Source organism: Loa loa (assembly GCF_000183805.2).
Source record: "Loa loa unplaced genomic scaffold supercont3.14, whole genome shotgun sequence".
In the NCBI taxonomy this organism is placed as follows: Eukaryota; Metazoa; Nematoda; class Chromadorea; order Rhabditida; family Onchocercidae; genus Loa; species Loa loa.
The window spans coordinates 33,173-45,824 of record NW_018108194.1 but is presented as its reverse complement, the minus strand read 5'-3'; the positions used below and the strand labels follow the sequence as shown (position 1 = coordinate 45,824).

General features: G+C 33.3%; 4 protein-coding genes across 4 annotated transcripts; all 4 read left to right on the top strand.

The window, feature by feature from the left end:
* Positions 1-1,693: 1,693 nt before the first annotated feature.
* On the top strand, positions 1,694-3,037 carry LOAG_08432 (hypothetical protein; the record flags this gene model as incomplete). The annotated part of the gene is made up of 4 exons (XM_020447703.1): positions 1,694-1,734; positions 2,020-2,204; positions 2,759-2,840; positions 2,974-3,037. The coding sequence occupies 4 exons, from the start codon at positions 1,694-1,696 to the stop codon at positions 3,035-3,037; spliced, it is 372 nt and encodes a 123-aa protein (XP_020302097.1).
* Positions 3,038-3,425: 388 nt separating this feature from the next.
* LOAG_08431 (hypothetical protein) lies at positions 3,426-5,325 on the top strand (the record flags this gene model as incomplete). Its single annotated transcript, XM_020447702.1, has 5 exons — positions 3,426-3,479; positions 3,574-3,662; positions 3,970-4,159; positions 4,887-4,995; positions 5,183-5,325. The coding sequence occupies 5 exons, from the start codon at positions 3,426-3,428 to the stop codon at positions 5,323-5,325; spliced, it is 585 nt and encodes a 194-aa protein (XP_020302096.1).
* Positions 5,326-6,476: 1,151 nt separating this feature from the next.
* LOAG_08430 (hypothetical protein) lies at positions 6,477-9,653 on the top strand (the record flags this gene model as incomplete). Its single annotated transcript, XM_003143962.1, has 8 exons — positions 6,477-6,552; positions 7,161-7,250; positions 7,726-7,854; positions 7,951-8,051; positions 8,443-8,602; positions 8,712-8,854; positions 9,013-9,108; positions 9,543-9,653. 8 exons carry the CDS (start codon positions 6,477-6,479, stop codon positions 9,651-9,653), a joined length of 906 nt encoding a protein of 301 aa, XP_003144010.1.
* Positions 9,654-10,337: 684 nt separating this feature from the next.
* LOAG_08429 (hypothetical protein) lies at positions 10,338-11,418 on the top strand (the record flags this gene model as incomplete). Its single annotated transcript, XM_003143961.1, has 3 exons — positions 10,338-10,409; positions 10,794-10,925; positions 11,305-11,418. 3 exons carry the CDS (start codon positions 10,338-10,340, stop codon positions 11,416-11,418), a joined length of 318 nt encoding a protein of 105 aa, XP_003144009.1.
* Positions 11,419-12,652: the final 1,234 nt, after the last annotated feature.

The window sequence follows — 12,652 nt, the reverse complement described above, 5'->3', positions numbered from 1 at the left end:
ATATATATATATATATATATATATATATATATATATATATATATATATATATATATATATATATATAAGTAACGAAGCTTAAATATACCTCATCAACTCAGAGATCCTTGGACAGAGCAGTTAGGTTCTAAAACTTTAGCTCAAGCCGTCACGTGGACCATACAAATGTTACGTTCATTGGTAAATTATGGCAAGAGTTATTTTAATGGTTTTAATAGTTATTAAAATGGTGCTGATTATGATATCAGTGACAACAATAAAGATAATAAGAACAGTAATGGTAAATGGCAACAGGACACTATTACATTTCAGTCTTGATGACATTCGCTGCACTTCCCCCTAGTACTGACAACATCATCGATTAACTGAAGAGGCCACTAATTAGTTTAAATGTTGACCAACTAACTAAAGTCAACTAACGTCGATTAATTAACAAAATTTCCGGAAGTTAAACTGAAATTCGAGTGCTTCTTTATAAGGCCACATCAGTAATACATCTGTATAATCAGCAATAGCGGAGGTAAAATACAACGCTGTGATGATATACACAAGAAAATATAAGAATGACCATCGTCCACCCAATCGGTGATTGGCACTGAACAGAACCCACTCGTCCGAAGGAAACTTCTGCCCAGCGGTTCGTTAAATGTTTACAGCTTCCACTCCCATTCTCCATTCCATGCAGTGGAAAGGTTAAGTTTCAGCTAATTAATTACTAACTGGTTAATCATAATGATAATTAAATGTTTGCTACTTATTACTTTGAAAGATGCATGTAATATAGTTGTCATGTTCCTCTCAGTGGACTCTCATTATGCAGATTGTTCTCTTCGACGAGATTCTCCCATTTTATCATTTAATAAATATGAACGTGAGCTAATTTTCTATGAATGGATATCACATCCTTTCCTCTCTAAACTATTCACTTCATTATTTGCATGGCAAATGGTACTTACTTTATTTTAATGAAGTTAAACCTGATAATTCAATTGATTTCTTAATTCTGTAATGATGCATACAGCATTTTACAACGTTTAAAAAGCTCCACTAATTGATAGATTCTAATTTTGGTTTATGATCCTATCTCGACAAATCTGTTAAAGATATGCAAATGACACGTTTAGTTGTAATGGTGATAACTACAGCTGTATTGTTAACGGCGCTAGCAATGATGATAGTGAGTTGAGTTAAGGATAACGATAGCAACAGCATATGGTTTTCCGAATTTTACCTCATCATCTAGTTCGAGCTACTCTCTCAGATGTAAATTCATTGTATTTAAGTGAAGCTAAGATATCTTATTCAGCTTATACGGCTCAAATGATCTGAATAACCAGCTTCATTACCAGTGTTGTCTAATTTGCTGCATAATGCAAAGTGAAGAGGATGCTTATAAGAGAATGGCAAGGTTTTTGCTGTCGATATTCCAATAAGTATTATGTAAGTCGAAGATCTGAAGTTTTTGATCTACAATAAGCATGTCTTTACAGATCACAATAACCATATCTTTATAGAATGTTCATTTCAGAAAGCTCTGAGAATATTTTAATTAAGTGCATTTACAGATGTAATTTTCACAAGCGCAAATTTGCAAAATACTGCTTTCAGCGATGAGATGAATAAGTCTAGTGATATTGCAATTCTAAGCTTGTCTTTTATAGTCATTGTAAGCTAGAAACTGCAGTATAACAGAATGCATTCAGGGCATAATGGACGAAGGCGTGGATTTATGAGGTGAGTCGATCGTGATTTCACATTCATAAATATCGATTTTTTCAGATGAATTTGAATACAGACTTATGTGGTTTCATTTTGGTGCTGATAGTTCGCCTACAAATACTTCCCTTCTCCGAGCAGTATCATGGGAGTATCCCCAAACCAAAACATGAAAGTGTGAAATGGTATTCAGCAGCACTTCAAATTGTATCATTCTTCGTCTAGCGGTTACCAAAGCTACTAAGGGTTGAGTAAACAATTTCAGGAGATACCTATATTTCAATAAAAGCTATAAATTTTCAGACCCGTTACAGCGACCAGTAATGGATCGATATTCCGCACTTTACCATTATTCTGTTTCTTAACGGGTCTCTTGTTTTTCTTCATTTTCTACATTTATCAAGCTCAAAACGCCGAGCTATATGATATGCGTAATCAGATTGAACTTGAAAGGGGTCGCCATATTAAAGTGAAATCGGAGAACATTGGTTTGTACAAATTAATGTGTTATGTGACATATTTTAATTAAATTGAGTGATTCGGATTTCAGTGTTTAATTTTAAATTATCACACTGTAACGTGCTCTGCTCTTCTATTAGCTTGAAATGCTGTTTATTACAGTAGTTAAACGTGTGATTATTTTTTTAAATCAGAGTTTGTACAAATTATTTTTCAAGTTTACCAAGAAGAACAGAAACTTCACCAGTGCTTCATATTTTTAGACTTTAAAGCTTAGTTGGAAAAATGCAGAAGCTCGGAAGCCAGTTTGAAAAATGAGTTACAAGCTGTGCGTTTGAGTCAGAAAGCTTCAATTCCAAATATTTGTTTTTGTTAGCTTTGTTTAGAGAGTTGAAAGTTTTTTTTTTTGGACTGAAATTGGGAAGGATAGGTGGAGATTTGACAAATGCATTGTAATGTTTTAAAATGACTGTGATAATTTTAGGATTTTTTACTTCTTTTGAAGTTACCCCTCTCCCCCCCCCCCCCAAAATATATACACTTTTGCACAAACTGTAATGTGTTGATGGATTGGTCTTTTTAGAATGCAGTCGAAAATTAACGAAGCAGGATAATGCCCTGTCATTCTACATGATGAATTTAAAACAGCTTCAGGACGATAAGAAGTTTGTTATTTTCCATTAGTTTTTTTTTTTTCAATTCTACAAAAAATATAATAGTTTCACGACTGATTTCGAAATAGTCTTAGTGTAGTTTTACGACTGATTAATTAGTTAAAATTGTTAATCTTATATATAGTGAAGGTTCTATTAATGCAGCTCTCCTACCAGTGGAGTGGTTCGTTACACATCAGGATGCTTGAAACTACATAAGGATGCCAGTTCTCAATTCTCTCCTCTCAACTCAATACATATGCTGATTAAGCTGTTGAATATGTTTACTAAATGTGTTTACCAGTTAAAAGGAAAAAATTTTTCTCATTTATCTTAAATCGTATATGACATCTGTTTTGAAACTACCAACAGAACTTCTATCATTTTTATTCTTGATGAATTACCTAAATGCGAGTGTTTGAGATGCTGCTAAATACGGAACATAGTCAAGTTTCATGATTTGACATCTTTTAATTAATTTAATTCTTCGGCGCGTGTTTCACTGCATTGGATTCGACGAAAGCGGAATTGGTGTGTGGCTAATTCATTAATCATCGGATTGATTTGGTTCCTGCGCCTTAGTGGTGGTATGCTTGCATGCGGGCATGTGCGCAAACCTTTAAGAAAGGACCAAATACTATTCGTCGAATCGTTTATTTATTTATTTAATTTGATGACTGTTCATTATGAAGATAAAAACGTAAAAATTATCAGCTTTATAAAAATAACACTTCCTAAAATTTAGGTGCTGGCAAAGCTAACAATTACTGCTCTGCGAGCCAATTCTACATCGATGAGAAGTGTGATGGAAGCACCAAAAAAAACTGTTGAAAGGTTTTGTTTTTTCTTTTTTCTTTTGGATTAAAGTCGTTTAAATTTGTGATTTTAAATCCTTCCCAATACGAGTTGTGACAGGATTCTTGCTGCCAAATACTGTGCAGTTAAAGCTGAATAAAGAATCTCTACAAAAGTTTCATTTGTTTAAATGCATAAACGGCTGCCTTTCTTACACTGAACCTACAAACAGTACTTTGTTTATGGACAATTGGATAAAGAACTTCTTATTGATCAACAAATGAAAGTTTGTCGTTTTTTATCTTTATTTTCTGTAAATACTGTTTCTTCCATCAGTTTAATTTAGTTTGAAAGTGCAATTGCAAGGAAAAGATGTGCAAGGAAGCATTTCCCAGAAGGCCAGTTTAACTGTTTCGCCATTGATGATAACTCAGGGTGCTAATGAACCAGGGAGACACAAAAGTATCTCAGTTCAAAATGGAAAAATGGCAGACAGAATTGAGAGTAATCGATCTACTAATGCTTTCGCAGCAAATGTGGATTTTTTTCTTTTTTTTCTTTTGAATTTTCGCGACATATTACAACATGCGGTTTGGACTTCAAACACTCTTCTTCGGGCATTTCGACAGATCTTACTCGTTTGTATCCCCACTCACGCTTCCTTGTCCGTGATATTAGATCTGATTTTTTAAATGAAATTAGTATGACAAAAGAATAATTCGGTATAAAATTACATTTTTTAAAGTAATTAAGAAAATTTAGCGTTGTTGCTGTCAAAAGACACTATTACTATTACGTCTATTTGACAGAATTTTCACTTGATAAGTATGGTAATATCATATTTCAGTAACGTAATCCTTTCTCATGATTCTGATTGACAAATGATTTCACTTGTTCCAACAAGAAGCTGTCTTGCCAGAGCCTGTTGCACTTAGAGATCCGGAACATATTGTTTTCACCGTAATGAAGTCAAGTAATAACTTTCATGCTGCTACAATCGTTTCAGTCTCTCGTACGTTATGATGTATTATTTTGACTGTCTTTCTTACCAGTTCCGTCGTTGTAGTCTCTACCAACTGTTAAATGGTATTTCAATAGTTGCTCTTCTAAAATTCAAGAATTATGAAGCAACTATAATCAGACTTACTCCTAGTTTCATAATTGGTTTTACAAAAGAATCAGCATATTACTTTTCAGTTTGCTGACTTACTTTTTAAGACATTTTCACGTTTAATTTTGAATTTCTTTGGGAATGATTTTCAGAAGGTTCAGTTCAGGACAACCAAGCTAGTTCTCTTGCCATCACTACAGTCGGGAAAGCAATCATTTGAAGCCAAAAATGAAAGGAATCTGAAGTCCCCAGATGTTCTCGGTTCGGTTTTTGAAGTTCTTTATTACAAATGTTGCAAGGAAAAGATGGTTTTTTACGTTCTAATTTATTGTTGCATTATCGTACCAAAAAATTTACTACTTTAATTTCACATATTTCTTTCTTGTGAAACTGATGGAATGAATGAAAAATATGCAAAGTATGTAAGATATAGAAAGCATTGTTTTAGAGGTTCAGCTGAATTTTAATAGCGTCGCGGATGTGAACGAACATTATTCCTTTGTTCAGAAGAAAGATCAGATGAAGAAGAACGTAGGAAATAGTAATGATAGTGGTAGAAAGCAAGTGATGAATATGACAATAAAGAATTAGAAAATGTGTAGGATACTGCTGAAAGTTTCTGTGTGATGTTGGAAGTTTTTCAGCCCTTCACTTTTTCCCAATTATCTTAATCTGAAATACTATTTCCATTTGAAATACTGCCCATTGGAAGAAAAATTTTCTGACAGTTCCTACTTCAAAAATTTTGTCTTTGCCAAAACTTGGCTGAAATTTGGTTCGTAATCATCTCACAATCTATCAGGAAATCAATAATTATATTTAAGCGAACTTTGGGAAGATTTAATTAGATGAGATCAGTCATCTCGAAAATATTCCAGTTACATTGTTTGATTGGTTTTATAATTTAATACATCCGTGATTTGCATAATGCTCTTTATTTAGTTCAAAAGAAATGTTGTTTTCTTTAAAAAGTTTCATTAGGGTTATTCTGCAGAGTAATCAAAATCAAATTTCATACTATCTGTAGATTGGCCATTCCACTTCTCAAGGTTTCTTTACAAGCAAAGGGATAATTCTCGTCCACAGGACTTTCTGCGAGGCTATTACTTTTAGTCCGTTCGTTATACTTTTTTTGTAATATATATTATATGAATTTTTTGTGAGTTTCAGGATATTGTTATTATGTCCTATAGATAAACAATGCAATAATCTTTTGTTCAAATATTTCTTTTTATCGGCAAATGATACTTGATCACCAATTGATCCTCACTAATTTTAGCTAAGCTTTCTTCAGTCCTTTTGAATATTCATCTATTTTCTGTGCATTTTGATTTTATTGCAGCCATTGTTTTTGATTTTTACAGTAAAATATTATTGGTTGTTAGAATTATGCAGATTATGAATTGTTTTAACCTTTCCGTATTAAGATCATTTTGTTTTTTGCGTAAATAAACCTTTTTTAGACCATTTTACTTCTCATTAGTTCACTTAAACGGTAGTGTGATCCTATGTACTGAAGATTACAACATCCTGCGCTCCATAAGTTATATTCTTCGATTTCTATCTTCCAATTCTAGTTGTTGAATTTTAGACTTTCTGTTGTATCAAAATTAAAGGACCTTAGACGACAAAACACGACACTTGTTTCCAGTTGAAGCTAGCAGTGATTTCAGAATTCTTTGTCATTCCTAGTGCTATTTAAATTGTAGATTTTTGCCATCCTAACAGTTATTGATCTTGAGATGGATTTGAGTCTTCTCATCAGTACAGCTGATTCGAGTTCAGAAATCCTATTCCTTCAGGATGCAAATACGGAAGGTTGGTTTATTTTATCTGAGGTTACTGTTTCAATTAAGGTAGCGTATTTTTTTCGTAGTAAAACCAGAGAATGGGTATTATTTTCGATCTTTTAACGCCCATCATTTCGGTCCAATCTTTGATGCAGTAAAGCAAATTAACAGTGCTGTGTCTTGCGCCTTCTTATGTAGGCGTTACCTTTTTTCACTTGAAATCTTAACTCTTGTTGCATATCCAGACATTATGCTGCCTCCTACGCATACCGAGCATAGCTTTCCCAACTTAAATTTTCTGGAGTTGTTTTTTACCGTCACTTGCGACAAGGCTGTTGAACAAAGAAATTGAAATTTTCAATTTCCTTGGATATGATGTAAATGCTCGAATATAATGTAAAATTAGAGAGTTGGGAAGTTGAAAAAAACTTGCTTGGCTTTTACTACAAACCAGAAACTCAGCGATATATTTTGTGGTTGTCTTCATACTTAGATATTTTATGGATCTTTCCATGTTTGGACTGTAATGCGAAATTGTAGATTATAGTTATTTTGAATATGGCAGCCGCCTTAATAAATCAATGAGTCATTTATCTTACTGTATCGTTTAATGTGCTATATATTCTTTCTTTCCAGAGCTACCCGATAATTTTAATATGAGTATGGAACAGCTCAAGGCGCGATTCAAGACAGTAACTGTGCTTATCCCAAAAGATAAACAGATTGGTTGGTCGTCTACTATGTTTTTTGCACTTTAACTATTGCTATCTATTCGTTATCTACTACTGAACATCATTAATATTTCACACTTAAATGTGGACTTACATGCTCGAAGGTACTGAAATCATTAAAGAAAATAGTATGCTTCGTGAACCACCTCAAAATGAAGCCCGTAAAAGATTCAGAAGTTAAATAATCTTATCAGAAAATGATACACGAGGGAGTTGCGTTGTGTATTATTTTCTGATTTGGATTATTTTAAGACCTGAAACAAATAAAACCTGAAAGAAAATAAAATCTAAAATCAAAACAAAATAAAAACAAGTAAGACCTGAAATTAAATTCATTCATGTACGGCTTTTCATTCGAAGATTTTGAATGGAATATCAATAAAAGTTTTTAATTAAAACTAGTATCAATCACATTATATAACTGTAATACACTTAAATCTTCGTTCAGTGATGTTCCACTAATTTTTTAGGAGTAGATACGAAAGAGGAAATATATGATGCTGTTATGATTGTTACATTTGGTGCTGCACTTGAACGCTTACTTCGATTGGCTTTTCTAGCAGTGAAGCCTAATTGTCCAGTGGGATTAAATGTGCGAAGTAAGTTTACACGACCCACTAGCTCCATTTTGCTTATTTTTTAATTCCAATTACTGCATATCCTTGCGGAGTATTCGTCACCTTGGGCGTTTTCAGACGTTGATGAAGTAAAAGTTTTGCGGGAGATTAAGCTAGCTGGATTTCTGCGTGTCATGAAAGTTGGTTATGGTGTATGGGAAGCATATAATTGTGAAAAGGTTTTATTTAAAGTTATTGAAAATAGAATTCAACTATTTATAAAGCGCTGTTTTTTGAAAAGTCTTCGCCAATAACTTTAATCTCTCTCCTGCTTGCCACAGATTCTTTTTGTTCTGGAATTTCTGGAAAACCCTTGTCTTCTTGTTCTGGAAAATCCTTGTCCTCTGTCGTAGCAACTCTTGTAGCTTGTTTTTCCATACTCCGTACTGCTCGAATCATGTTACGTGTCACTATGTTTTGAAATATACCAGTCGTTATGTACCGTGACAGCTGAACTGTCGTCTCCATTTTAGGATATCCCTCCCCCCTACTTTTCAAACATTTATGGATGTTTCTCTTTAGCAGGAACAACGAGCTAATTTTAATCTGACTGATATTATTATTTTGCAGCCAAATTTCAGTGTGGGTGCCACAGTACCTTTGAAATTGCCTCGTTCAAGTAAGGAATCAAATGTATGGAACGTAAATGTGGTTGATGATGATTTGATTGATGAAGATACACTGTTACAAGAAGAAGATTATGTCAAACCCACTACGGCAACGCTAAAAGGTAAATATGGAAAATGTCTCGGTGTCGTCCTCAATTGCTTCCTTTTATTAGATATTTGTTGGACGTCGTGTAATATTTTGGTGTTTGTGTAGAAAAATAAGATTTTTAGGAAATCTCGAAGGGAAGTTCAATCCTTCGAGTGAAATGAAGAAACGAAGGCCATGTAAAAACTGTACATGTGGCTTGGCTGAGATGGCAGAATCTGAAAAAGTCACAGCACAAGTAAAACCTGGCAGATCAGCATGTGGAAATGTTAGTTTTTAATTATCCATGTTATGCTACGACAGCTCATTTTTTATAAATAAAATTGATGCTAGCTGGCTTTATTTCAAAGTTTGAGATTGCAGTTCCAAAATATAAAAGATTTTTAAAATCCTGGAATAAGTCGAAATTTTGTGTTTTACTTTTAGTGTGGTCTTGGTGATGCGTTCCGTTGTTCAACGTGCCCGTATTGGGGTTTGCCGCCCTTCAAACCTGGAGAAGAAGGCAGGATCAAGCTTGGAATGGTGAATGACTTTTGATTGGTATTTTGTGATCAGGTTAGGATGTTTTCATGCAATATGATTGCTGAATTTTGCGTTGTTTGTTCTGATTTTACATTTAAATAATGGAGCCATTTATAAGCATGTTGAGAGTTTTAAATTTCCAAGTTGTACAATTGAATTCTACTGGAATTATTGTGGTTTTTCTGGTCTAAACTTCTGCTAGGCTTTTCGAATACAGACAGGAACTTGGAATCACATCAATTGAGTAGTTTCGATTATAGGAACAAAACCGTTAACTACTTAGGATATCGATTAACTTCTCACAGAGTTGAACAAGTATAATATGGATTTTCGATAATATAGATTTTCTTAAGCTTCTTAACTGTTAAATCTGAGAGTTGTTCAAGTGGAGGAAAAAAGTTAGTTATTTGCTTGGCTTTTAGTCTATTTTTTAGGGCTTAAATTTCGGCAATGTACTTCATCACAACTTGTCTAGAATGTTTCATAGATACTGTAATCGTAGACAACTTCAACAAACTGCCTTTGATCAAAATAATATGAAATAGTCAAAATTCATTATGCAAGGCAAATATGTGGGGACAAAACTTGTGAATGATTCCCGTCTATTGTTAACTAGTGGAGATAAAGAAACTACCATTCTCAATAATTAATAGTAGGCGTTAGTCAGTGACATTTTTCTTATGTATTTTATGAAAATTATCATCATTGTGAATCTGTGGCTTCATCACTGGCATACTATGATTTGATAATATGTCTTGCTTTCAATAAATTTTTGTGTAGGTTTGATGTTCTTCTGTGGTTTCGTCCTCCAGGATACTTTTTCAAAATGTCACAAAATTCCCGTGTATGATTGGTATGATCTTTTCAGTCACAGGACTTTATTAATGTCATTAATTCGATTTTCGTTTGTTAGTTTGAATGTTGCATTTCTGAAGTCTTCCAGAAAGTGAATGGTTCAAGCCAAAAACATAATAGCTTCCAAGCGGGAGAGATACCGAGAAACTTCATTTCATTCTATTACGAAAAAACAAACTCCGTAAGGCAGCGATAGATTTTGAACAGTTAGATTGCTATTACATATTAGTATATGATTTGCACTGATCACATAATAGCATTTTCTACTGCAGTGATTGTGTTTTCGATTTCATTTGTCATTTAAATATTTACTTGTCACAAGCTAATCGAAGTGACTGTCTGCTACAGTTGATTAACTTCTTGGTTTTTAGGAAATGTCCATTGCTGATTTTCTCAAGGATTTACCCTCGCGTGACAAAGCCAATTTTTCATCTTTTTTGAAACAAGTAATAAAATCTTTGTTTACTGATTGATGGTAAATATTTAATCTTAGAAATAATTTACGCTACAAGGTACCGCGGAATGATTATAGTGTTCAGCTGTCCACGAGATAATGTGAAAATTAGTTTCGGCTCTTCAATTTATTTCTGTGTTTTGGTCTAACTGCAGTTTACATTTTTCTGTTTTGCATTTTTCAGGGAAAGAAGTTATCAGGAAAATCCTTTCCTGTGATTGCTTTATCAAATGCTTTAAGTTTTAGTTTTTGTTGGGATTGTAATATTTAATTGTAGTGATGCTGAAGCATTTTGGTTTTGCATAAAGATGCTTGCATAAAGAAGAGAAATACTAGAAGTTAAGAATTGGATTTTAATTTCTTTTTTCTTTTTTAGAATGGAAAGCCGGTGGTGGCTCGTATCTCTGAACAAACAGATGATGAAAAACGAATAATTTTTGATATGAAACCACTTTTATTAAGGTATCTACAGTCAAACTGGGGGAATATTCCAACCTGTTCAACATCGGTAAAGTTTTTACATATTTTCAGCATCGCTAAGGCATAAATATTTTGGCTCTTTAATTTTTGTTTAGCAAAACATTAAATTGGATGTGGGGATCTTTTGCTGTTATAACTCCCGGGTTTGTGCAAAAATTATCTATGTAAAGTGCAAGTAGTTCATATGCTTCCCCATCCTTATGCTTTCTCGCTAAAATGAATGCTACTATAAATTCCCATTTCCCTTCTGATCTATAGTGATAAACGCTGTTAATAAGAAAACTTAGATTTCAGATTTTCGTTTTCTTCCACGCATTCTTGCGATGACTTTTTTTTTTCTTTTTGATTGAATCTTCAAATTCTAGTTAATAAACTGCTTATGTCCAAGCAAAAATGGTGTTCTTCAGAGTAACCGATCAGCACGTTCAGAGCGAAAGCGTACATCTGATGTAAGTGGCCACACAATCGATGACAGTGAAAGTACCAGTGGAGCACGTGTAAAAACAAGGCGGAGAGAATGATTCCCATTTCATATGTTTCGAGATATTTTTTATCATATTTAGCCCTTTCCATTACTCTTCTGATCTGATATTTTGATTTTAGACGTTGTTCAGTATTTAGTGTTATGTTTCGCTTTAAACGGTGTTCGGTAATTGAATTTAACTCTAGATTTTTTTCTAATCTTTTAAGTGAGTCTATTATGTATCTTACGGTGGTTATTTTTGGTCTTTGATGAATCGGCTTTTGCTTCATGTCTTTAATCATTTTTTAATAAAAAATTCTTTGATCCATAATATACATCTTCATTGTAATGAGAGTATCCAGATTAATACATAATACACAGTATATATATTGTTTAAATCTGTCAAGAACTAGCAAATGTCTTTGATGTATATTTACCAGGCATGTCATTTTATAAGTTTACTGCTTTGAAATCTTGAAAGAGTTTTTGTTATGGTTCATCTCTCCATTTGTTCCCTTCACTTGTAATATTATCAATAGTGTACATTACAGTTTTGATGTATGTTTTTATCTGAATGCTGAAACGAACAAAGTAGTATGGTGCCATTAGTTGATTTGCATAAAATATAATTTGATGGGAAAAAAAACAATCACTTTCCCTTCTTCCTTGTTAACATTCTGAAATTTGTACAACTATGTCATGATTAAATTGCTATGTTTACGATTGTTTCACATAGAAGGAAGATTTGAATTTTTAGATGTTGGCAAGCAGAATGTGAATTGGAAAATATAGTGACATCTTCATTATCCGCACTTCTCTTTAGATCAAATTTTTTTAAGTTGGTTCTATTCTTGAATTTGCTAAATTGTAATTTTACTTCACTGCTCACTATGTGAAATAAGTGATCTAAACTGAATGAGGCATTCTCCAATTAATTTCGTTTTCCTTTCAAGACTTAATCAAATTGGAGGGGGTATTAGATGTATTTACAAATCGGCACTAAGTTTATTTGTGATATTACGGACTGGGAAACTACCATTTTTGCCTAAAAAACCTAAAGGGGGTATATCCCAAATCACAAATTGTCAACACAAATAATTGGAGGCTTATTATAATTTTAGCTTGATTCCAATTCATAAGCGATGGTCGTTGGAGACCATCAATACGGATTTAGAAAACTATGAACCTTCAGTCATCAGCGACTGCGATATATTAGTCTGAAATTCCGGAATTGTAAATTCTGTGTATTCAGAGTTCTCTTCTGTCGACTTTCTTGAAATTTTAATATCGAT